General features: G+C 41.0%; 3 protein-coding genes across 4 annotated transcripts; 2 read left to right on the forward strand and 1 right to left on the reverse strand.

Annotated features, from left to right (window-relative positions):
• Window positions 1-1,118: 1,118 nt before the first annotated feature.
• On the forward strand, window positions 1,119-11,147 carry tmem47 (transmembrane protein 47). Its single transcript, XM_077534147.1, has 3 exons — window positions 1,119-1,537; window positions 9,626-9,766; window positions 9,925-11,147. Exons 1-3 carry the CDS (start codon window positions 1,312-1,314, stop codon window positions 10,101-10,103), a joined length of 546 nt encoding a protein of 181 aa, XP_077390273.1. The 5' UTR covers window positions 1,119-1,311; the 3' UTR covers window positions 10,104-11,147.
• A 241-nt stretch (window positions 11,148-11,388) lies between these two features.
• tab3 (TGF-beta activated kinase 1 (MAP3K7) binding protein 3) lies at window positions 11,389-20,021 on the reverse strand. 2 transcript variants are annotated; one of them, XM_077535020.1, is made up of 7 exons: window positions 19,813-20,021; window positions 19,020-19,221; window positions 16,169-17,426; window positions 14,535-14,695; window positions 14,334-14,427; window positions 13,601-13,684; window positions 11,389-12,234 (listed from the first exon to the last, which is right to left on the reverse strand). In XM_077535020.1, the coding sequence occupies exons 2-7, from the start codon at window positions 19,119-19,121 to the stop codon at window positions 12,092-12,094; spliced, it is 1,842 nt and encodes a 613-aa protein (XP_077391146.1). In that variant the 5' UTR covers window positions 19,122-19,221; window positions 19,813-20,021; the 3' UTR covers window positions 11,389-12,091. The 2 variants fall into 2 exon arrangements, with proteins under 2 accessions (XP_077391146.1, XP_077391147.1); XM_077535021.1 differs by lacking the exon at window positions 19,813-20,021 and adding an exon at window positions 19,578-19,780.
• A 2,790-nt stretch (window positions 20,022-22,811) lies between these two features.
• On the forward strand, window positions 22,812-24,993 carry LOC144027196 (uncharacterized). The gene is made up of 3 exons (XM_077534527.1): window positions 22,812-22,908; window positions 24,374-24,704; window positions 24,781-24,993. Exons 2-3 carry the CDS (start codon window positions 24,411-24,413, stop codon window positions 24,991-24,993), a joined length of 507 nt encoding a protein of 168 aa, XP_077390653.1. The 5' UTR covers window positions 22,812-22,908; window positions 24,374-24,410.
• Window positions 24,994-26,550: the final 1,557 nt, after the last annotated feature.

Below are 26,550 nucleotides of genomic sequence, written 5' to 3' on the forward strand. Positions count from 1 at the left end.
CCGATATTGCCCCCTTGTGGCTTTAGGCATCACTGGATAAGACACTTGTGGGGTACACGCATACTGAAAATCAGACTGCATTTGAGCTTTTTTGTTTTCTTTTTTGTTGTTTTGTTATCGCATTAGTTCTTTATTAAACTACTATCAATGTACTCGGGATTTACTTCCAGTAAAAAGGAAGTAACTGCTCAAATGATGTCGTTTTTTTTTTTGTTCATGAAAGTAACGTGTTATAATCATTTAAGTTTTACACAAACATTGACATCAGCAAGGATAAGATGAAAATAATATTTTCATAATTGTAATTCAGTAATTGTAAATATAAATTGTAAATATTCTAAATTGTCTTAAACTAAGTGCAATAAGTCAGGTCTTTTGTAAAGGGAAGAAATTACTTTTGAATTTCAAGGAAACAGCAAATTGCAAAAAAAAAAAATGTGCATAGGCCTACATACAAAAACATTGTGGCCTTTACATTTATATTTTCTCATGAATTTGTGAGGAAATATTATTAAAACAATTAATTTATGGTTTTATAAATCAATATTGGGCTCTGAAAAGGAAATTTCACTATTGAATTTTTATTTTATTTTTTAAATAAACCCAGCCCTAAATGGCGTCACACATTTTTCAGCCTGCAGCTGACTAAATACACTTTAGCATATAGCCAACTATACGAATGAACGTACTGTAACGCTCTCTACGTAACGTAACGCTCTGTATGTGGTTAAAGGACAATACAGTTGCCGATGGTCTTCACTTCAGCCACTTCATTCTCGGTAACAGAATGCACGAGACATCTCATTCAAGAGCTGCTGTTGGCCACAGCTCACACCCAGTCAATCCGCTCACTAACTGTCTCACATGCTGCATTCATGCGAGGGGGGACTTTTCATCATTTTAGAAAACTATTAAGACTGTTAGAGAATGTTTAGGAAACCTTGAACGAATTTGTTAGAGTCTCAAGCGATTGCCGCTCAGTGGGATACGGTTTTATTTACTTTTTTCTATCACGCAAACGTGGCATTTGATCAAGGCAGGGTGTGTAGACTTTTTATAGCCACTGTACTTGTAGGCACTAGGACCGAGCGGGCGCAGTGCGCGTGTTATTTCAGCGATCCAGCACACTCGAGTCAGGGGCAGAAGCCGCACGAGCGTCCTCCGGAGTCGGGCACAGCCTGTCAGCATCTCCTCATCCCTGCGACCACAACACGCTGTTTAGAGGGCGCAACACCACGACTCGAACTCGTTTATGTGCTCCAAGCACCCCCCCCCATGCTCTTTTTGAATGACTGAGACTGCACCTTCGGCATGTCTTCATCCGTGAGCGGGACGGAGGAGGTGCGCGTGTCGGCGTTGACGCCCCTGAAGTTGGTGGGGCTGCTTTGCGTCTTCCTCGCCCTGTGCCTGGACGTGGGAGCCGTCCTGAGCCCGGCGTGGGTCACGGCGGACAAGCAGTACTACCTGTCCCTGTGGGAGTCCTGCTGGAAGCCCGTCAGCTCGGCGCAGTGGTCCTGCAACAGCACGCTGGCCGCCGGTGAGAGGCACAATTGAAAACAATTGTTTTGAAAGAAAGAGATAACTCGAGGCTCTATTCATATTTAAATGATGGAAAGGGTGCAAGGATATAACAAAGACTTTCTGCTATAGAAAATGTGCAATGGTTTTTTGGGGGGTGACAGTTAGGGAAGATCGGCCACGAGAGACTGCTAAATTACTTGGAATAATTTGCTAGTTAATTTAAAATGCTTGCACATGAAAGAGAAGAGTGAACAATAGGCAGCTCACGTGGGAAATAAACTTTTTTTTTTTTTTAGGGTGAAATCAAAGTCTGGTGAGAGTGGGACACCTCTCTATTTAAATGTGGGCTAAGCTTTTCTTTAAATATTTGCCTTGGAAATTATGTGGGAATTCATCGGGGCCAGGGATTGCTCCAGCTGGGGTTTCATTTGTCCTTTTGTTACTGACAAAATGAGCCTTTTGTGCGTCCCCTCACTGGCCCACAAGCGAGGGCAACTCCGAGTCTGACGACTCCCCCCAGAGATCCAGATGCATGCAGATTAGTAACCTGGGAAACAAGTGCAGCACTCGAGAAATGTTTCTTCTTCTACTGTTAAGGAAGCCATGATATGGAGTTGTCACTTGAAATGCAAAACATGGAGGAATACTTGTATCAAAATTATATTTTGTTGAGTGGCTCTATTATTCCACATGAAATTAACAGGATGCATAGCAACAATGCAGCTGGAAAACAAACTCCTCCTTAATGGCAGGCTGTGCTGTTTAGAACACAATCCAGTCTTTTTATTATGTCAAATATGTTTTCTGTTTACTATGTTGAATGAAAAATTGAACTTTAAAAAGGTTTACGAAAAACATGACGAAAAGTGTGAATGGCAAAGAGGAAACATGATGATGATGACCATAGAACAGGAACTTACTTACTTAATTCTATTCTGGCTTGTTACAATATGTTGAAAGTGACAATAAGTAATCAAAATTAATAAAACTTAAGTACCGAATGCTACCTCCACACTTCTTGTTAGAAAGTCTGGTCCACAATTCTTTGGTTCTGGCTCCAAATCTCTATTATGTCAAAATGAAATGTGAATTAATTTATTATGTCATTTAGCAACTAAAATATTTATTAAAATCTATCTGAAACAATTGCGTTCTATCGTACCTTGAGATTAATTTTTTATTTAATTAATTAAACTTTTTTAATTACAGTGTTTCAAGAAATAATGAATAATTAGTGTTTACATTTTTTGAATGAGTTGAATATAAAGGTATATATTATTATAGTATTTATTATTTATATATTTTTTTATTTAATAATGTACACTTAAATTAAAAATAATTCATCCATCCATCCATCCATTTTCTTGACCGCTTATTCCTCACAAGGGTCGCGGGGGCTGCTGGCGCCTATCTCAGCTGGCTCTGGGCAGTAGGCAGGGGATACCCTGGACTGGTTGCCAACCAATCGCAGGGCACACAGAGACGAACAACCATCCACACTCACACGCACACCTAGGGACAATTCGGAGCACCCAATTAACCTGCCATGCATGTCTTTGGAATGTGGGAGGAGACCGGAGTACCCGGAGAAGACCCACGCGGGCACGGGGAGAACATGCAAACTCCACCCAGGAAGGTCCGAGCCTGGACTCGAACCGGAGACCTCAGAACTGGGAAGCGGACGTGCTAACCACTCGACTACCGTGCCGCCCATTAAAAATAATTATATATATATATATATATATATATATATATATATATATATATATATATATATATATATATATATATATATATATATATATATATATATATTAGGGGTGTAAAAAAATCGATTCGGCGATATATCGCTATACTACATCGCGCGATTCTCGAATCGATTCAATAAAAAAAAAATCGATTTTTTTTACATTTTTTTTTTTTTTTTTTAAGAGCTCAGAATTGTTCATTCGGCAGTCTTACCGATTCAACGTCTTATCATCATTGCCTTTTTTTTTTTTTTTTTTTTTTGTGTGTGTGTGTGAATCGATTTTTAAACTGGAAAAATATTCAACAAAACGTCTGACTTCGGGTTAGGATTCACACCTTGTATGAATGTTATATGAACGGAACATTAAGCCTTAATATTTTATTTTAATGCTGTTCAAACATGAAACAGATTACAACCTCTATAAGACTGAAATTTCAGATAAATAAATAATACATTTTCATATAAATCTTACACTCTACAAGCTTACTGATTAGTATTTTCTAAATTTGAATGAAAAAAAATCGCAACAATCGAGTTATAAATTCGTATCGGGATTAATCGGTATCGAATCGAATCGTGACCTGTGAATCGTGATACGAATCGAATCGTCAGGTACTAGGCAATTCACACCCCTAATATATATAGTCATTTATTTGACTTTACTTAATTGTTATTTGGCACAAAACAACTTTTATTTAAAAACAAAAAAACAATTTTCAACAGTAAGCAAATTATTTTATATAAATTTAATTTCGTGACTGTTTCATACACTTTTACACAGTTAACCATGTTGAAATTCTTCCAGTGATGATAAACCGTGGTATTCATCATTACTAATTTGACATTGTTTGCTCTAGCAAATTTTTTAAAATACTGTAACTAAAATAAATGGATTGATTAAAAAAACAAAAAATCTAGTATTCTGGAATTCATTGTGTTCATATTTAAACTAATCTGGAAGTACTTTGGAGAGTTTATGCTTATGTTTGGACTGGTGGCGAGCCGTGAACAATGTTTTTGTTTGTCAGACAAACTGTTGTCTTCCTGTTTAAGAGTTGAGTAATTGTGGGTCACGCAGGCCGCCATCTTTCTCTTCCCTTGTGCAGACAAGAAGTGCACTGTGGTGCCATATAAAGGCGTGTAGCCGCCCTGTCGGCATACCAACAACAAACAGTCAACCCGCCATTTCCTCCGGCCGCCGGAGCTCGGCAGGATTATTGATTTGAATCCCAGTACAGTAATAAGACTCGGCAGTACCTCGTGTCCCACCAATATTCGCCCCTCGGTGTCACGCTTTGGGCATTAAATAAATCCTGTTACTTTGACACACTGGCTGCCCACTCAGCGGTTTAAAGGTTCAATCCCGAGTATGTAGCAAAAAGCAGAAGGGACTTATTATTATGAAGTGTTCACAATAAGCAAAGACATATATACTGTGTATGTTTTTTCACACCTTCTTTAGACACAAGGAGGAATGTATGACGTTGATGTAAGAGCGTCGTGTACGTGGATGTCAAGTGCGTGTTACCAGAGAGGATGAATGTGGAGACGATGTGTGAGCGTGTCCGTCGCGTCATTGTTTGTGCTTTTGCTTCTGTATTGGGGAGATTGTGTTATCTCAGCTATCTAGAAAGGATAAGGGTTCGAGGTGGGCTGCTATGCTTAATTGAACAACTTCCTGTTTACTGCACAGTTTGTGTGCATTTTGCCCGTCACTTTGACTTGAGGCACTTCACTGACACACATCTTCGCCTTTTTTGTATGCACGATAAACGCTAAATTGGTGCCCAAGAGGACTTCTTCGATAAGTTAATGAATCCTCAGATTGGCTTTTGAGTTGGGTATCTCCTTTTCCATCTGTCATCAGGCCGGCTATAGATTAATGGTTTGGCACTTTCTCGCTTGTCAAGCCTTTAAGCGCTCGAGCTCTCGCCGTGTGGGTCTGTTCCAAATCTGAAATGAGAGCATCCTGCGCGCTGATAAGACTTTTCGCTTGACGCTGCAGTCTGGAGACATGATGGAGCTGTAGGCACCCAACTGACCCAGCGAGGAGGACGCTTGAGATGGGCAAAAGTATTGGGACACCTGGCAGGAAGTGGAAAATTGACACGTTTCAGCTAGTAAAGTTTGCTTCATCGCTGGGTCCGAATTCACACATCCCGCCATGTCTCTTTAATTTTGGCTGGAATTCCGATGTCGGTCATTAGATGGCGGCACAGTACACATAATGTGACACTCTTTAAATTGGAAAGAAGAAGAGTGAAAACAGGAAGTATTTCAAGCTCAGCCTAGTTTTTGCTGATAATTGTTGAATGTGAAATCCTCAGTAGTCCTGATTTTTACGCCTACAGAAAGCGACAGCTGAGATTTATTTACTGTAACTGCTACTTTTGCTCTATCTCAATATATTATACAGTAAATAACTTGTACCACTCACCCAACTCTCACCCAAAGTCAGCTAGGATAGACTGCAGGATACTTTAATGATGGCAAGCATAGAAAATGGATGGATGGATGTTTTACTTTTGCACAATATTGTTATCCGAATTTTCAGAAAACTACTTCACCCACTATCTACTGATGGAGTTGTTGGCTATTCAGAGTGCAAGTGTAATAATAACTTAGCTTTATATAGCACCTTTCAAGGGAGCCAAGGACGCTTTTAAATGAAATAGACTAGATAACTATAACTATAAATAGTAAGCCGGAGCTTCTGGTTGAAAACTGCTGTAAATAATTTACAACGGTTTGTTACACAATTCCTAAACTATGTTTATATAATTCCAAGTGTCATTCACCAGTGAAGGGTCATAACACTTCAGGGTCGAGGCACTTAGACCTTTACAGTGATAGGGCAGGTCCCTCTGTACTGGCGCCTCATCATGTTATTGTAAACCGGAGGGAAAGATCGCTCTGCTTTTTGTGGACTTACGCTTAACATCCTGTGGTGACAGGGCCCATTATAAACATTAAATCCGCAACCATATTTGGTCAAAAGTAGTTAGTGTTTGTTTATATTTCAGCTGCTTGGCCCCTGGTTTCCCTCCAACAAGAGTGGGAACTATACTTTAAGCAGCTTACGTTCCATCAATTTGCTGGTGGAGCTTTTCATCATTTTCTGCTTGAAAAAGAACGGATATATTTTTTGGAACAACACCCTGGCCAAACAATTGAAGTTGATATCAAGTCTTTCATGAGGTTTATTTCTTTCAAGACACTTTTCTTGAAATGGCTTCCTGCACCTGTTTACACGCAGTTCTCCTCTTTCTGCAGTGCAGACCAAAGGCCGTTATCGGAGACTTCCTCTCCATCTCAGCAGTTAACAAGCCATGGATAATTAGGCCTGTAAAGCAGCACCTCGTGGACACTTTGCCTCGATACATGGCCGACATTCCATACAGTCAATGGCCACAGCATTGGGAACACCTGCACTATTAAACGTGATCCAACACGAGATGTGTTTCTCATTTATTGCTACGCTCAGTGACACTGCACAATTGAAAGAAGAATGAAAACAGGAAGTATTTCAAGCGCAGCCAATTTTTGCTGACGATTGAATGTGAATTATTATTATTTACATACTGTTAAATAAATAGCTCTCCCAGCGGTTCTGCTGGTATCATCTGGAATGTATTTGAAGAAACTGAAAATTTGCACACTGTATTGGGAATTTTGCATGTTTGAGAAAACAATACTCAGCCTAATCTTGGTTAAAACTAAATGTATGCACGATGCAATCCCTCAGTCCCATGTGCACACACAGCATAATAAATCAATCAACCAATTAAACTAGAACAAGGAAGGCAAGAAGATGAAACAAACATAGTTCTCGTTAATGGACAACTTTTAATGTTTCCATATTCCATATAATTTTTCACCACTGTGCAAGGCTAATCAAAGCAAAACTGTGCAATATTTTGCAAGGCAAATAGATTGTCAGTGGCCTGATTTCACGTCAAGAGAGCATGTTTTTTCTTTTACTGGACAAAAATGAAGGCAGTGAGAGCGATTATTTTTTATTTTTATTTTTTTTTAAGGGCAAATCAAGTGTGCCAAAGTTGTTTAGTTACCTGATCTCAACTCTGTGAACAAAGCTTTGTGGACTCTGATGGAAAAATATTGACAATTCACCCTGTGGCAAAGGTCGTCACCTGATCTCAAACCACTCGAGCATGTTTTTTTTTTTTTTTAAAGCACTTATTAAACAATCAGAAACTGAAGTGGCTACTCTGATGGCTTGGCAGCATCTGCAGTGAGCAAACTCAGAATTTAGTTCACGCTCTCCAGTCATTAGTCGCTGGCAATAGGCCATCTTTGCAGAACCCAGCCAACCGGGATATTGCACAATGTGTATTTGGATAATGAAATGGATAATTACACAACTTTGCACGAAAAGTTTGTGTCGAGTAGCCAAACATTAACTATCCAAACAGACAGGCTCTGTCCAGGCTCTGCTAGTTACCTCTGATATATTAGCAGGCGACCTCATCTCCCCACATCCGGCGAGATTGCTTCCCATTTGGATTCCGCTTCCCAGTCAGGACAGGAAACGGGAGTGAGATGTCAGGTTTTCTTCCCCTCCCTGAATGAAAAGCTAAGAATGTTGCTGAGCTGGCATCTGCCAGGTGGGATGGATACTCACTATCTGAGTCACCTCAAAGATACGCTTTGTTTGTCTTTCTTTGTTGCACACATCGGCTTCCTGCCATGATGCAGTGTGTTGATGTTTACATTCTTGTATCCAACTTTTACAAGACATTGCAACTGCAAATGCATTTTTCTAAACAAGGGGTCAGCAACCTTTTCTTTCTTGTGCATTTTCGCCCCCCCCAAAAAAATAATAATAATCTGCTTGGAACGGCAAAACATTTGAACATTGTGATGAAGGAAACAATGTGTTAGTGTTAGTATAATATATGGAGGTCCCAAGAGCTAATTAGAGCTGCACCATAACAGAAGAATATGCAGCATCCAATAGTTTGGATTCATTTTCCTCTATCTTTTGCCTTCCATTTTTGGATTAATTTTTTTTTTCTTTAGGGAGTGGGGTAATTTTTCATGCTTTGTTTTTGATACATTTTTAGACTTTCCTGCCTTTCAGTCAAAATTTTTTGGTGATTTGATTTAATTTTCTGCCTCTCTTCTTCCTATTTTGGACATTTTACGGCTATTTTATTTATTTATTTAATGTATACTTTTTCTGCCTTATTTGCTATAATTTTCTGACATTTTTTGGTAATTTCTCATGGACATTTTATGTTAATTTTCTGGATTTCGTCTTTTGATTTTGGACATTTTATGATTAATTTTTGAACATTTTCTTATTTGCCTTTTCAAACAATTTTCTGACTTTTGGGGCAATTTTGTAGACATTTTATGGTAATTTTCTGCCTTTCTTCTTTTGTTTTTGGACATTTTATGCAGACTTTGTGAATGTTTTTTTTTCTGCCTTTTTTTTTTAAAATTCATTTCTCTGACATTTTTGGCAATTTCGTCAACATTTAATGCTAATTTTCTGCTTTTCCTCTGCTTTTTTGATATTTTATGGTCACTTTTTGGCCTTTTTTTTTAAAGGTAATTTTAAAAACTTTTTCATCCATCTTTATCTCTTTTTATGATAACTTAAAAATTTTGACATTTGTTAAATATTTAATTATTCATGTTTTATCTAAATCATTAATTCATTTAACAAATACTTTATCTAAAAAAATAAAATACGACTTACGTTAACAAATTCATTTCTATTCTTCTTCTTCTTCTTCTTATTATTATTATTATTAGCATTATTATTATTTAGATACGGGGTGGCGAGTGGTTAGCACGTCCGCATCCCAGTACTGAGGACTCGGGTTCGAGTCCAGGCTCCGGCCTTCCTGGCTGGAGTTTGCATGTTCTCCCCGTGCCTGCGTGGGTCTTCTCCGGGTACTCCGGTCTCCTCCCACATTTCAATGACATGCTTCTTAGGTTAATCGGGCGCTCCAAATTGTCCATAGGTGTGCGTGTGAGTATGGATGGTTGTTCTTCTCTGTGTGCCCTGCGATTGGCTGGCGACCAGTTCAGGGTGTACCCCGCCTACTGCCCAAAGCCAGCTGAGATCGGCTCCAGCACCCCCCCGCGACCCTTGTGAGGAATAAGCGGTCAAGAAGATGGATGGATGGATGGATGACTTGGATCCACAGGGAGCCACAGGAGAGGGACTAAAGAACCACATGTGGCTCCAGAGCCGCAGTTTGCAGACCCCTGTTTCTAAACTGTGGTTATAAATAAACCGTAGCGGGCCGAGTCATATGTTATCTGTGTGCGCTCATGCCTCACCTCCGTCAATCCAACCCTTTTCTCTGTGTCCCCATGCAGACTGGCAGATCGCCACGCTGGCCCTGCTGCTGGGAGGGGCCGCGCTCACCCTGCTGTCCTTCCTCGTGGCCCTCGTGGCCCTGTGCTGCAGCTCCAGGAGCCGCTGCTACAAGCCCGTGGCCATCATGCTCTTCTCTGCAGGTACACAACTCATATGGGATGTCAAAACTGTAATAATACTGTAACATTTAGCATCTGCGTCCATGTAAAGTATGCCAAGTGTTGTATCCGATTGTGCAGGTGTACCTAATGATGTGGCCTGTGAGTTTTCATGCAAACTTTCCCACTTTCCTTTGCAGTGGTCCTCCAGACATGCAGCCTAGTTTTGTTCCCCATCAAGTTCATCGAGGCGGTCACTCTGAGGGTGTACCACGAGTTCAACTGGGGGTACGGCCTCGGGTGGGGGTCCACCATTTTCTCCTTTGGAGGGGCCATTCTCTATTGCCTCAACTCCAAGAACTACGAAGACTACTATTAGAATGTGGAAGAGAAGAAGAGGGACACGCTGCCGTCTTGAACTTTCAGTCACGTTGTATGACCCAGGGGCAGGATAACAGCAAAAACAAACTATTTGAAACACAATATGAGAATGTTATTACAAACATGCTCTCTCACATTCCGTCTTTGGGATTTTGAAGGAAAAACAGGTGGGGAAAAGAAATTCACAATCATTCCGATACACTATGGAGACTTAAGGCAAGTGAAAATGGAATAAAAAATAATGACTTGGAAACCGATTTTACAGCTAATCTCACAAGATGACACGTGTACACATTCATCCATTTGTGGCTTGATGTCAAGCTTTTTCTTTTTAGCTCCCCTCACCAATTTTGTCAACCTTTGGCTTTATAAAACGAAAAGGTCTCATACTGTTGCCACAAATAAGCAATTGTGGATGTCTGTCAGATGAAAAATTCAGATTGAAGAAGCTGAGTCTAACTTCTGATTGATGAACTATGAAATGTGTGGCTATTTTCGTCTACCTAGTGTTTGTTTGCTTCCCCTTTAAGTGGAGCTCCAGTGGGTCTTAGAATTAGGCAGACAATCTGGGGAGAACAGATGGATCCATTGACCCCATGTGAAGATGAATGTGTGGACTGAATTAACCAAGACAGAAAATAACAGCAGAAAATCAACTCAAATTCCCTAATCAGGGAATTAATGGCTCCAGGAAGGAGATGACATCCTGAGGACGTTGCAAAATAAAGGGAGGCTCAGACAAAACAAGGCACACCCAAGGAAATGCGACATTCCTGTTCGGCTGCAAATCCCTACTTGTTATGACGGTGTTGTATCTATTCTGAACATATCAAATCTGAACCAGTGGGAAAAAAAGATGTTAGCTGATCATGTGTGCACCTCCTCATGTGATGCGTGCTGTCTTTGTGAAAGAGGATCATTGTAGTTAGTAGTGTATTGTATTAGTGTACTGTGTATAGCTGTTGATCCATGATACACTGCTATATGTGATAGAGCAATTCTCAGTGCATGAAGATTGTAATAAAGCACTAAAACTGGAAAATTGTACTTTCAATGTGACACCTTCGATGATAATCACTGTATTTTTCCTTACATGGGTCAATGCCAAAAACACATTTTGATCAAGAGCAACATAGTTTATTTTTGAGTGAGTTTCCTGTTGTGTTCCTAATGGCGTTATCATTGATTGACCGACTGATAATAACCATGCAGCAGGAGGTGAAGTGTTTCTTGTGTGGGAGGGGCAGCCACTCATTCAAACCACTCATGTCGGCTGATCATGGTCAAGTCACATAGCATCCGCTCATTTATTAAGTACAGCAAGTTGAGGCATTTGCACAGGAAATCAACATCTTTTTATCACGTATACACGGTGACATAATATGCATAAAAGTATCAGGAGTATACTTATATGCATGTGTTTTTAGTGTTCTTTTTTTCCAGCTCAAACACAGAGCCAAATACAGTGTAAAGTCTACATTTGCATTAGTCAGACCTTTCACAACGTTGCTTCCATGATCCTATCGTCAGCAAGAGAGAAATGGACACAATTCCTGGATTTAAGAGCATTCTGAGTTGGAGGAATGGATCCGGTTGCGTAAACAGGGTCAGTCGCTCTTTCTGCGTGGAATGTTTGCAGGTAAACCACAACCTCATCTCACTCCTTATTTGCTTTTGACCTTTCCGATGCCTCGTGACAGCCACGGCCACACTGAGCTTGTATGTCCTTTTATTTTATTCACCATCAGAGTCGCCAACACCACTAAAAGAGTTTTTAAAATCAAAGTGCACAGGAATAGCAGATAAAAGCAGGACGAGTGTGCGGGGAGGTATGATGGCTCTTCCTCAGCAGGTAAAAGGGTCTTAAATATTATATGATTGAGGTGAGATCCTCTGGCAAAACAACAAAAAAAACAAAAAGCCCTGCAGACTCTGGAGGGGGTGGAGCAAGGACTGGAACTGGAGCATGACGGTGCAATGTTGAGCTCATGTGTAGCGCGGCATCTCGCATTGTTCACAGCGGTTGAGAGCAGGATGGTTGAGGAAGGTGCAGCTGTCGCAGCTCCACTGAGCACCTTCAAAGTCCTCGTCCCTCTGTGGCCCCGGCACTGGCTTGGGAAAATGGTCCCCTTTTGGCACAAACACACACACACACACGTACAGTACAGGGAGAAACACACTATTACAGGGTTGTCCAAATCTGGTCCTCGAGGGCCACTATCCTGCATGATTTTGATGGTTCCCTCCTCCAGCACACCTGAATCAAATGATCAACAATCGTGATTCAAAAGATCAATTGTGATCATTTGAATGCATTATTTGATCAACGATCCTGACTTATTTAAATCAGCCGTGTTGGAGGAGGGGAACATCTAAAATATAATAAAATATAATAATAATCCTGCTTAGACTTGATCATCTGAATCAGGTGTGTTGGAGGGAGGCATTTAAAACATGCATGCATTTTTTTTTTTTTTTTTTTTTTTAAGATGTTCTCCCTCCTCTAACACACCTGATTCAGATGATAATCTCATCAAGAAGCTCTGCAATAGCCTGATAACATTCCTTAACATTTTAATCAAGTGTGTTCAGGGAAGGAAAGATCTAAAATATGCATGATAGTGGCCCTCAAAGACCGGATTTTGACACTTTTTTTTTTTTACTATTATTTTTTTTTTTAAATGTTCCCCCTCCTCTAACACACCTGATTCAGATGATCATCTTATCAGGAAGCTCTGAAAGAGCCTGATGACGTTTCTGAACATTTAAATCAAGAGTGTTCAGGGAGGGAAAGATCTAAAATATGCACGATAGTGGCCCTTGAGGGCCAGAGTTTGGTCACCTGTGTCTTACATTTTTCCCTCCTCCAAGACACTTGATTCAAATGATCAGCTCATCAGCAAGTTTTGCAAAAGCCTGGTAACAATCCTGATCATTTGGGAATCATCTAAAACATGCAGGACAGTGGCCCTTGAGGGCTGGATTTGGGCATCCCTGCAGTTAGATCATCATGTGATTTCTTTATTATTGTAATCTCTTCATACGGTGTTGAGCAAAACAAAAAAAGCAAATGACCGGACGAATATGCGCAATATGACATTCCACATGTATAATGGATCATAAGGTGTTCCACAGGGTTCAGTACTGGGGCCTCTGCTGTTTTCATTGTATCTGCAGCCCCTGGGTTCCATCTTAAGAAAACAGTGGTAGTGGTAGTTGTTTTAAAGTGCTCAATAAATATGTCTTGAATTTGATTTTTCAATAAAGAAGGGTTCGGTGAATGCGGATAGGAAACTGGTGGGGTTCAGCACATCCAACAAGGTGAAGACTGCGTTAGATAATTGTTGGATATTCACTCAACATTCTGCAACCTAAAAACATCTTGGACGATATTTGTAAATGAGCGTTTTTTAGAGTGAATGTATCCTTTAATGGGACATTGAACTGCATAACAATTGTTTGAATGCAACTAGAGGCATATTTCTCTGAACTCACCTTTCTTTCCTGGCTTGGGTGGCACCACCGGGCCAGGCTGAATGTTGTCGTAGAAGTTGTTCATCGCTTGTGGATCAAACTTCCCTGTGGACCAAGAAGATTACCAAGGGAAGTTTACATGCGGACAGAACAGGCCATGTAACATGTTGAGACAAGTCGAAGGGGCCATTCCACGTGCATGTGCTTTTTTTTTTAAGGTATAAGGTCACCTGAGATTTGATTAATCTTTCAGAATTGCAACCCTTGATGGCTCAAATGCTTTCCTAAGACTGAAGACTAAAGGGAAAGACTCACTAGTGCAAAAACAGTTGCAAACTTGAATAGAAGTAATGTGAATAAATGTTGAAATGAAAAGCCGCCTGAAAGAGAACTAATTTGAGGAGATAGATTATGAAAAGTCATTAATCATAATTAGGTGGGCTGCTCCTTGCACAAAATGCTTTACAGCTGTTATTTCTACACCCTACAGTTAGGAATGCATGGAGGGAGTGGTGATGACACAAGCAGCCACACGCTGGTCACTGACCCAGTAAGCAACCACCCGTGGACCAGACTAATTCTGTTCACGGATCACCGGAACACTTTCGAACGTGCCAACTGTCTGAGGATGAAGCTTCATCCATCACTTAGGACACAATTGCCTGCTTATGGGCTTGGCCGTTTAAACGTTTTCAAATAACTCGTTGTTGTGCAGGGTTGTGTGTCATGTTGCACAGTTTGTTTATGCGTGTACCTCTGGATTGCAGCAAATCTGTCTCCTTCAGGGTGCAGTCGATATCAATCTGAAGCTGTCTGTTAAGACTCCGCAATCGAGTCATCTCCTCGGGCTGCAGCGGGAAATGCAAAGACACGAGCGCAAACAAGATTGAAACGACGCTCCTCAAACACTAAAGCTGTTTTGAACATGACCAGAATGAGGCTGGCAATCACTCACTCTGGGAATAAAGCTGGTGGAGCTGACTCTTCGGAAGCGTCTCTGCAGAGCGTCGTATTCCATGTTGTTGACGTCCGACTTGAGATGCTCCAGTTTCTGCCTCTCGTGCAGCAACTCCTTCAGAAGACGCTCCATCCTGGCTCGCTGGTGAAGCAGGAGAGCTGCAGGGAAATTGGATGAGACGGTGATAATAAAGAAGAGGGACACAGATGAGACACAAAAATTAAATATGCAAAACAAACAACCATTACATCACCACCTGTTTAAGCAACTTGTTTCATTGCTATCTTTTATACAGTTGAGCTAAATAATACCTGCAAGCTACACTTATCATGCATGCACGTAAGAGACCACAAAATGGTACAACTGTGTACATGAGTGACAATAATATTCTCTTTTCCAAATATAATTATTAGTTTTTAATTGACAGTCTTACAACAGCAGTCCATCAGTTTACCTATTGATGTGTTTTTCAACAGTATATTAAGCTGAACTTAAGAGCTTTTCAGGGTAACTTTCAACCATATCCACTTGGAGAAGGTGACATGGGTGCAATATTAATTTATAGCACAATATATTACGGTACATACAACTTGACAATATTTGCTTTTATATACAACAGATTACAGGTGGCAGCATTGCAAACTACTTTGTTCTTAGCTACTCAACAAAATAAAACATTTAAGTAATTTTTTTGTGTGACAATTTCAATGTGTAGTAGTTTGATACCATGTTTTTTCCAGGCTGATACCAGTACAAGTACTAATGTGGTCATCGATACTGATACCAAGAACCGATACAACTAGTACTTTTGATGCATAACAACCCCTTAATTTCTCATTTCTAGCTCCTGATCGTAAAATAGCCACAAGAGGGTGATCATCATGGGGACCAATACCTTGAATAATAAGGCCAGGAAGCGATTTTGTCATACATCTGTTTAGGAGGTGCATGGTCTTATGTAAGGGGTGTGCAATTAATACAAATTCAATTACAATTTCAATTATTACAATCCACAATTACTAAATGAGTTAAAAAGAAAAAAAGAAAAAAGATTAACACTAATGTGAGTTGTTCATACATTTGCGCTTTTTTTTTTTTTTTTTTTAATTTTAAAACTAAAATTTAATTACATTTTGTTTCGTCCAAAAGTAACTTGCAAAATTATGGTGTTTGAAATAATTGTATTTGTCTTAATATTTTTTACGTTTAAACATTTTCTTGTTTTGTGCCAAAATAAATGATCATCATAATCATGATTACAATTGTTGCCAAAATAATCGTGATTCACATTTTCTTCATAATTTAGCAGCCCTATCTGGCTCCCATTTGCACTGATGAACAATTGTGGCCCCCTCGAGATTTTAAGTTGACTATCCTTGGTCCATTAGCACCCGCTAATGATGGAACATTAACACCGTCTCAAACCCAACAATGTTGCACATGTTGTCTGCGGTGTGCTTTAAGAACTCCTTCAGAATTCTGGGTTAAGAATCATCTTCAGGCCTTCGTTATGGAATATGGAAAATAAAGCCTTTCCAATCACACCCTCTTTACATCCTCCAATAACTTCAGTCAATTCCATTAAGAGCACACATCAACAGTTTCCCCAAATGAAACAATCAGCTCCATACCTTGAGTGTAAGCATAGTCATCAGAGCCTGAGCTTGAACGTCGGGGCATCTGTTGCAAGTGACTGGCGACGTTCCCCGGTAGAGCCGAGATGGGGAGGATGGGCGGAGGGGCGGCGCTGTTAGCCCCGTGGTCGACGATGTTAAGCAACGATTCCGCCTCTGCCACGGGAGGTGAGCTGAGTGGTCTCTGGGCCTGCCCTCCGGGGGACACTTTGATTTTGAAGGTGTAGGCCGACTGGCCCGGCTGAGGCGAGGAGCTGGGCCGGGGCCTTACGGGGCCGTGATGCGGCAGGTATATTCCCGGGTGGAAAGGTGATGCTCCGGTCACGGACATTGAGACGCCCCTCGAAGGGGAGCCGGGTGACGTACTGGGGACCATATAAAGGGCTCCCTGGGGGTGGGGGGTGTGCACAGGGGAATTGCTGCGAGGCCGTGGGCCCTCCAGAGTAATCTCTATCTGGTTCTTAAGGGAGCTTTTTGGGTGATAGGGCCTGTAAACGGGGGTCTGCTGCTGGGGTTGGGGCTGGTGATGGTAGGGCATGCTGGGGAGGGTTGGAGAGGTAATAGGGTGGAAGACATATTGCTGGTGCTGGGATGTCTGCTGGGGCTGGGGCTGGGGCTGGGGCTGGGGCTGGGGCTGATGCTGGGGGGAGCTGTAAGGAGAGCCATACGTGGGGGTGCTATAAGGAGACTGCTGATGGTGATAAACGGAGGTGCCTGAGGAGGACCACGGTGACGGCTGAGGGCTCTGGGAGGGTGAGGGTCGAATATAAAGTGTGGTGTTGCTGCTGTTAGCATAGTGCCCAGGGGTTATCTGCAGAGCCTGCGGGGCATTGGGTATACTTTGCGAAAGCGTGACGGTGATAGGGTTCATAGTATACCGGGAGACAGGGGAGAATGTGGGGGACATACCCGGAATTGTCGGTGGAGGAGTGGGAGTGCTGGCTGAACGGCCGTGGTCGTTTATGAAAAAAGGATTGAAACCCGGGGAGGGGGCCATTGTGGCGGGCGCCGACAGCGGTTCAGGGTAACTGGGTCTCTGGGGGTCAATGTGACTGTCACTTGTGCTGTGAACGAGGGAACGTCCCGCTCCTCCATTCGGCTTGCTTGCTTCCGAGCCCGGGTAGCCCAGGCTTATGTGCAGCATGTGATTTCGGCCCAAGCGCCCCTCCTCTGGACTGTGATGGAACTCGCCGTAGAGGTATCGATTACTCTCCTGGGCCAGCAGGTGGCAGCAGAGATCCAGGTTATTGTTGTTCTAAAACAGAAAGCACAATTTCAACAACAAGGGATGAATAAGTGTCAATGGTTACCACAGCACTGTACTACGAAATATTTTTCCACACATTATGGCACCCCCTCAAGAAATGTATCACCAAGCTGAGACTAAAACTAAAGGGTGAAGTGAAACTCATCATCACTGGAATATACTACATGGCCAAGTCAGTACTAATCCAACGGTAATTCCACCCTTGCACAGTCAAGTAAGTACAGACAGTCCTGTTTGTGAAGTCACAAATAACTGTCTCATATTAACAATAAAACACAATCGTTGTGATGTGATGTATTATTCCCGTGGGTCATTTTAACAACCAGTGCACACTCACTAGTCACTTAATTAGGTAGACCTGCAAAACCTGAAGACATCCTATAAAAGCAATTATCTTCTTCATCTACACGTGTATGTATTAATTTAGCAATAATGCATAAACAATTAAATACGCTCTAATGCGGCATTTGAGGAAGGTGGGAAATTGGACTTATGCCACTCGGATTGTCTAAGCACCACCAATGCAGCATAAATACATTAGTAGCGTGTCCATCATTAAAATAAATACCAATGACATATTATGGAGTAATGCAGAGTTCATACTCCTTTAAATCAATTGTGCGGCCAACTAAACCATATCTTAGTCTTAAAATTAATTATATTATTGTTTTAGGTTACATTTGCATTAGGTTCCCAGTAGCCACGGCAATGACGTTTCAGCCCAACATTGCTAAAATGCGATAGATATGACAACCACAAGGGACAGGATGAGCAAACAAGACAGGCTGTGAGTGCCTGACCAGATAAGAAACATAGTCGGCCGAGGCAAAATGGGGTGAAGGGAATAGTTTGATAGTACGTAAAAGGGTGTAAACAAACAAACACAACTTGGAGGGAGGCCGTAGTGGGACGCAAAGCATGTATAGTTCCCTGGCATCTCATGGTCATCCCAAGTTTTGTTCGTGTTTGGTGCAAATTATGTCCCATTTCATGTCAAGCAAGCGTGTACAGGAGCCGTTCGTGTTCAATTATGCTGCGTCCTGGCGTGTGACAGTCTGAGAGGGAATAAAGACTCCCAGTAGGGGAGTTTTACTTAAGTCTGCCATGGTCCTTAACATTCTCCAATGGTGCTTGACTGCTTGTGTTTCATTTATAGAAACCATTGACAGAGCATGAAAAATGGGCCAGACCTTGATCAGAACATGAGAAATGCAAGGCCTGCCGAGACAGGAACATAATATGAGCATAGCATTACTTCTGTATTGTCAAAGCCTGGTGTTGATACTTGTGGAGTTATTTACATACAATTTGGGCATCTGCGTATGCAGACTGTTTTATGTGTTTTGCCAATGTAAACACACAGCTGTATCTGGTATGTGTCACTTGAAATACATGGAATTAAGAAAGTGACAAAAAAAAAAAAAAGGACCCCAACATGAACTTGCGCAGGTGTACCTAATGAAGTGCTTCTCAGAATTCTATAAAGTTTAAAACCGAGCACAATTAATTGAGGTGCTGTCAAAGAAGGGTTATGTTTATGGATACATGAATCGTTAACAACGGTTGGGTTTATGCACGTACCTGAAGAAGGCATTGCGACACCACTCCTTCTGGGATCTCAGGGAAGCGCTGCTTGAGGTCCTGCAGGATGTGATAATCAAGCTGAGAGCCCCCCTGCGCCATCCTGACCCAACACACCCGCCAAGCCAACGGGTCAAGTCCACGATCGATCCCACAGCCGCAGACACGCAAAGGGCCGGTGTCCTCTCATCCCCTAAGGAGGCTGAGATGGCAAGACAAAATAAGGCAAACAAGAAAAAAAAAAAAACAAAACATGAGTGCGCGTGCATTCATCACATTTGACGGGGTGCCTGTCAAATGTGCCACAGTCAGTGAGTCAGCTGAGACTGAGAAAATCAGAGAAAAACTTAAAACTTATTTTAGTCTCTGAAAAAAGCAGTTGAACTAGTCACATGATCATGCAATTGTGTTAAACTGTACCTAAAATTAGCTTGTTTATGGTTTCACAGTACAGTTGCACTAAGCAACTACGACATGCCAGGCTAGCTAGCCGTCTAGTAATCAGCACCAACGCTCCATCGTTTAATTGTCAAACAAGTAAAAGTGCTGAGAAATTACCTCACGCAAGTGAATCACTTCCTGCAACAACCGCAGGCGTGAATTGTGACGTTTTTCCTCAACGGTAGCAACTCGAATGGGATTAGCCCACTTCTTCTTCTGGTTTCGTGCTAACGCCTTAATGCTAACGCTAGCTCGGTGTGTTGCTCAGCTGTCAAACGCTCAGCTTGTTGATAAACTGGCTAAGCTACATGCTAATACTAGGCAGCGCTAGTGACTATATCGTGAAACTTACCATTTTTAAAGAGCTCCCCTAATGTGGTGAAACATGGCAAAATTCCGAGGGGAGGTGTGTTGTCTCGAAAAAAGTGCAGCGGGTGTTGTCACAAAAAAAAAAGAAGACGACAAAAAAAAAATAGCCGAGGCAATACAACTTGTAGTTTCACATTCCACTAGGCCCCTGCCACTGACACTGTACTGCATCGCATGCGACGACACTGCCCTCTCGCGATAATTGATTTCCCGGACCAGGAAGTTGTTCTATGAAATATGCGCATGCGTGGTATTCTTTACCCAAGTCTGAAAATTTGATGTCATATGGACAGTAGATGTAGATAAATGATTAAATGATGAAGTGGGCATTGAGTGTCCCCCCACTCATTATTGAGAACTTGCACACTGCAAAAACTAATACACAAGGGCAGGTTTAAAAAAAAAAAAAAAAAAAGTAAAGAAAGACCTTATGTGTCACGTCCTTAATGTTCTTTATTAGTTGCTTGTTACCTTAATGCGAGTGTGGCTCATACTACTATGGATAAATTCATTGTTTACACACACTGGCACATACATGGCCATTAATAAAGATGGTTGATGACATGAAGCAGAGGCAAACTTGAATGTGATTTATTTATGAGATACTGTGTTCTTACGCTATGTGAGCACCTGTTGAGCGGCTGAACTGTTCTGCCTCTTGCAACAGCTGAGTTAGAGCTCAGAGCTGAATAATGACATTTCTTTCAACTAGTACAGATCAAGGGTAGACCTACTGCATGGCAATTCACAGAAATACAACAAACAAACAAACAAACAAACAAACAAACAAACTTATCTGTTTGCCTAACCACACCCTATTTAATTTTGCATGTTCCATTTCTGGTTACGCCATCATCAAAATAGATCACAAATACATGAATACATTAAAATAAATACAGAATTTTTTTTTTTTATTATATTGTGGTTAACTCTTTATGCACACAGAATGTTATTTTTATTGGCACAACTTGTATGTCCATCCCTAAGAGCCACCTGTAAACTCCTAACAAACTGAGTCAATGTCTATATGTGGGCTGTATCACCACAAGTAGAAAAAGAAAATATGAGGCCTGTTGGTGTTCTGTCCCAGCAGCTGAGAGGAAGAACCCGGTCTGACTCAGTTTAGCTGTCCTTACAGTGTTGATTAGTTTCCACAGCTGTGGTGCTATTTAAAGCAGCAGCCTTGTAGTGCCTGATGCCCCACTGGACTCGAAACAGTGGAAGACGGACTCAAGCGTGAACTTTCATACACACTGGGGAAAACCTCACGCGGTATGAAAAAAAAAATGTGGCTGACAGGCAGTGCACTGAATTTGAATCACCTCATTTAATAATAAAGCAACCAGTCCAGGGTGTCCCCCGCCTACTGCCCAAAAGCCAGCTGAGATAGGCTCCAGCAACCCCCGCGACCCTTGTGAGGAATAAGCGGTCAAGAAAATGGATGGACGGCATTTAATAATAAAATAATAGGTAGATATAGGCCTACACATTAGCTGGAGTTTTGACCTGTTGGGGTTTCCCCAGGTGACAACGTTCTAATGAACACGGTAAATTAGCCCTTGAGTGATGCAGACCATGTTTGACTATGCATGCCAAATTAATTCCTGCTTGAACCCAGGTGATATGCACCCGTTGGCTTAGCTTCTGGCATGATGTGCTAATTACATTGTTTGGCTGGAAAGCACAGATGGAGGAATGGTTATTACATATATATTTATAGACAGTCCTGAGGTTCACGGCTTGAATCTGGGCTATGGCATTAGCATAGAGGTTGCATGTTGTCCCTGGTTTTCTGTTGGGTCTCCAGCTTTCTCCCACATTCAAAACATTATGTGATCCTTTTTGATGGGCCAATATGCTTTCTGTTGTAGTAAATAAATAAATAAATATATAAGTATATATATATATATATATATATATATATATATATATATATATATATATATATATATATATATATATATATGAAATAAGAGTAATATTTATATATTTATATGGAAGTAGGCTAGTCTTCCTCTCAACTGATTAGTGAGGAATCCGAGCTGGAACCGGCCAAGCGGGAGCTAGCGGGTCATATTTTCCAGAACATTGTCTTCAAAACACAACCAGCCACAGTGGAATAGACTTTATCGGCTAATTCACTCAGTATGTATTTTACCGTAGTTAAGTTGAAGTTCATGGGACAATTATGAATACAATATATTTCATGAGTAAGAAAATATTAGACATCACTGGCACAACGGGGTTACACACAATATAATTGGACCAAATGTTAGCATTTTTTTCAAATTAAAGTCAGAGGTCCAGTTATTTGAGACTTATAAATTATTTTCCTTCCTAATTATCCACCACTGTTGCTGGACACAAAAATAGGCACAAGTAGTTGTGTTGAGTGTTCAGGTCATTCACCCCACACAAGGTGCTGTGGCGACTAGATAAGCTAACAGGTAGCATAGCGTCTTCCTTCTTTTACGCATAGGTCAAGTCTATTCTAATTGCTTTGACTTATTGCTTCATTTGTATCAGGGACAGTAGCCTACATATTAAAAAACATTTCAGTAAATATGCCAGAATTAGCCAAAAGGCTACTTTTCATCTGCAGTCCCGACAGAGATCGTAAATGTCACCCTAGTAAAATTAAAATAAAATAAACAATAACAATACATTTACCGTCACGAAAATGCTATTAAGTTAAAATTACATTTTACATAAGACACATTCATTACAAAAGTTTTAATGTCATTATTGATATAAACAGCATACAATCCAAGGGGACATATAGCCTATACATTTATTTGTATTTTAGGCTCTCGTATTTTTGCAGCTGCGACTGCAGGCCATCCGGACGAGCGTCTGTTCGCGTGCACGCGCGCGAGGCAACAGCTGAACCGGGAACGAGCGTGGAATGCGTGTCCACGAGAAAGTCACCAACTTTTTTTTATGGAAAGTGCGCGTCACCTACAGCGGCCACTCAGCTTCTCTCTGCACCACCGGACTGGACGCCTTTGGCTCCTCACGATCGTGTTCTGGGAATTATTTATTTATTTATTTTCTTCTTGGAAAAAACACCCACTAAGAGGTAATTCCCTTTTCTATCTCATTGCAGGTGTGCTGCTAGTTACTGTGACAAAAGAAAACGGCAAAACTAAATTTTCATACTTCAGTAGAATATATAATTATTATGTAGCTATGGTAGAGGGTAGTAATAGGTAAAAGTTGTGAAAATGTAATTAAAAGGCCAATTATGCTAAGGTTGCTTGTAGCGTGTTGTTGTACTTGCATTTTAGCTTTTAAGGTTGTTCTAATAAGTTATTCTCCAAATTAGTATTGATACAGGTTTGATTCCACACAAGTGTAAAGGTTATACACTATATAGGGCAATAAATCATATTTAGTAGCTCATGAATGGATTCGACAGGCCACACTATAAAGAAAACCATGTGATTGATCCACACTAATAAGTAATAAGGTTTTACAAGTATTATTTATATTTATACACCTGACCCACAACTTGGATTGTTAAAATTCTTTATAGACCCTAACTTAATACTAAGATCCTTTTTCTTTTGTTATGATAAATCTCACCACACAATGATCCTCCTATTGGGCACAAGGTTTAACAACACTGACAAGCAACGGCGGTTTTAGCGATGGCCGACCATCCTCGGTGTTGTCTGGCCCTTTAGTCTGGCCATTTTGTCAAGGGCCTGTGGGGCGACATGCGGGTGCCAGAATGAGCTCTGTGCATCTGCCCATCACTCATCAGAAATAGACATGATCACATGCAACCCCCACACACACCGCATCAGCCCCCCAAATAAGCTATAAATAGCAGCCAGCTCCATGCTACAATTGAAGTCTTCCCCAACATACTGGGGAGTGGGGCAGTTCGCTTCAATGAAATTGTGGTGGTTTACTAAATAAATGAATAAATAAATGATTTTAAAAAAATAAAAAATTATGCTCCGAGTATTATGGACAAAAATTAAATAAATGCTGTATTTGTTTTTCCTATCTTTTGTAGGGATGTCACGATAAGGGCAATATCGTGAAATTGTGATATTAAATCTGCCACAATATCGTCGTCGTAATGCTCACAATATTTAAAAGGAACACATCTGTTAAAACAGTCTGGATGATTTCCATTTGTGCAGTTCTAGCACCCTCTAGTGGCTAGTTTATTAGTGCAATTTAATTTTCATTAGGGATGTTTTGGCCTTCTATGTTTCAAATCTATGCTAATTGTCAGATGAAGGGGGACCTAATTTGCTTGTGAAGCGATCAATGTGTGCTTGCATTAGCAAGTAAGTGCCTCAATATTGTTATTAGAGATTGTAGGTGGTTTATATGCATTGCTGTTATGTACAAAAGCACAATATTGTGTTGTTGTTTTTTTTTTACAATATTGTGATCTCTTAAATATCGCCAACGCCTCCACTATATCGTGATAATTATCGTATCGTGACATTCATATCGTGACGATATCGATGTTTGGTTATCGTTACATCCCTAATCTTTTGTGTCACCCTCCTTTCGTTATGCAGCTCACATTAAAACCAGCTTTGTCATTGTGGTCCAAACATGGCTGAGGTGGCGCAGGTTGAGGCTGTGGTCAACATGGAAGATGTCCCAAGTAAAAAGGATCACGTGAGCAAGACAGATGGCCAGGTTGAGGAGAAGAAGAAGGAGACGCCAGACGCGCAGAAGAAAAAGGCTGGCGAGTCACATGTGAACGGCGTGGAACACAAGGGAAAGGACAAGGCTAGTGGTGACAAGACTAGAAGAAGGAAAGCCACTAAGGTTGCGGAGGCGGAGGAAGCGGCACCTGACACACCTGAAGACAAGGATATTTCTGATGTTATGTTTAAGAAAGAGGTGAGACAGCCATAAAATTCACTTGAACCAATCACATAATTCACAACTTTCTTATCCTTCCATTATTCAATTACAGAAACTACTCCGATCCAAAAAACCGGTGGCCAGAAGCTACGTGCCCAACACGAACAAAGAAAAAGGCGACGTGACGGGAAAGTTTGAGACTATGCAGAAGGCCAGAGAAGAGCGCAGCCGGCAGAGGAACCGGGACGAGCAGCAGAAGAGGAAAGAGCAGTACATCAAGGAGAGGGAGTGGAACCGCAGGAAGCAGCAGGTCAAAGCCCGATAAGACCACTAACCTGCGAGTGTGACCCGCATGGTGTGATGGATTGGGCACGGCCCGCCAACCAGGCCGACACTCACCGTGAGACTCTGCAACATATAATACGCATTATTTGCTCTTTGTTAACATTGTGATGTGTTTTTGTGGTACAGTCACATATTCATGAGTTCAAATCAGACAGTTACAGTATTTTGATGATAGGGTTTGACAGTTTGCAGTTTTTTGTAAGCTTAGTATTCCCTCCTCATGGCTGTCCAACTGACAGCAACTTTTATTGATGCCAAGTTCCAGTGCAGCCTTCTGGACAAACTTTCCCTGGCTTTGTGTGAACGCCTGCTCTAGGAGTTTGGTGTTTTCATCCGTGGGGGTAGTAGCAGGCTTACCGGTGCATCGTGTGTCAAGGACAGATCCTGTTATGAGAAATTTTCCATGAATGATTTAAATTTATGATGTGCGATGGCCATAAAGTTTCTCCAACTGGCGCTGAACTGCATTTAGAGACAGAAAAATGTCTTGTAATTTAGCAATTTTGCACATAACTCCAATGTCAATTGGTGAGCCATTGGCAAGGGAATGAGTCTAAGCTGTCAAATGCTGATGGCCTTACATTAGTCCAAATAATACCTGAAACAAACAACAAGTGTATTGTAACTTTTAGGACACCTGAAATAATTTAACTCTTGAACACACAGAGTGCATGATGAATGCATGATGTAGTTCACCATCTTTAGTACAATCCACATCCCAGATGTTAAAATAATCATCCATCCAGTCATCCATTTTTTGTAACACTCATCATCATTAATGTTCCCTGGAGCAAGACCAAGATGACCTACGGTGAGAGACCACCTGAACTGGTCACTCACAGTTAATTTATAGACCAAAAAAACAAAAAACACACATCTTAACAATGTATAGATCATTCAATGAACCTAACATATTTGAAACAAGCAAGCCAGAATACCTGGAGAAAATCCATGTAACCACAAGGAGAGCACGCAAACTCCACATGGAGTGTCTGAGCCGAGAGTCACAAACCTCGTGAATGGCAAACGTGCTAAACACTTTACCACTGTGTTGCTTTTGCAAAACTCAATTATTTCTCAGAATTTCTAGTGTTTATTTAAAAAGAATTAAGGAAAAAAAAAAAACGGAGATTCTAATAGAATCAAGATTCATGAGAGGCACTAGCTTAATGCTAACACATGGGGACTAGTAGTATTGAGAGGCTAACTACAGTATTAGCATCTATGTGGTGGTGTTATAAGGCTTTAAACAACAGATATTTAAACCCAAATTGCTTAGTTTCCTTGACATTCATATTCATTTCTGTCACATACACATTGATGCCACCAATTGAACTATCAAACCAAACATAAAATGAAGGATTCCACCTTGTATATTTATATCAACCACATAAATATGCTTTACAGTCTGATAGCCTAATGCTAACATATGGGAAATATTATTTAGGGGCTAACTATTAGTGTCTATGTGGCTGTGTGTTTTAATGCTTTAACAACAAATGTTTGAACACAAATGGTTCACAACTTCAAATGTATG

This window comes from Festucalex cinctus, chromosome 10, assembly GCF_051991245.1.
Source record: "Festucalex cinctus isolate MCC-2025b chromosome 10, RoL_Fcin_1.0, whole genome shotgun sequence".
NCBI classification, from domain to species: Eukaryota; Metazoa; Chordata; class Actinopteri; order Syngnathiformes; family Syngnathidae; genus Festucalex; species Festucalex cinctus.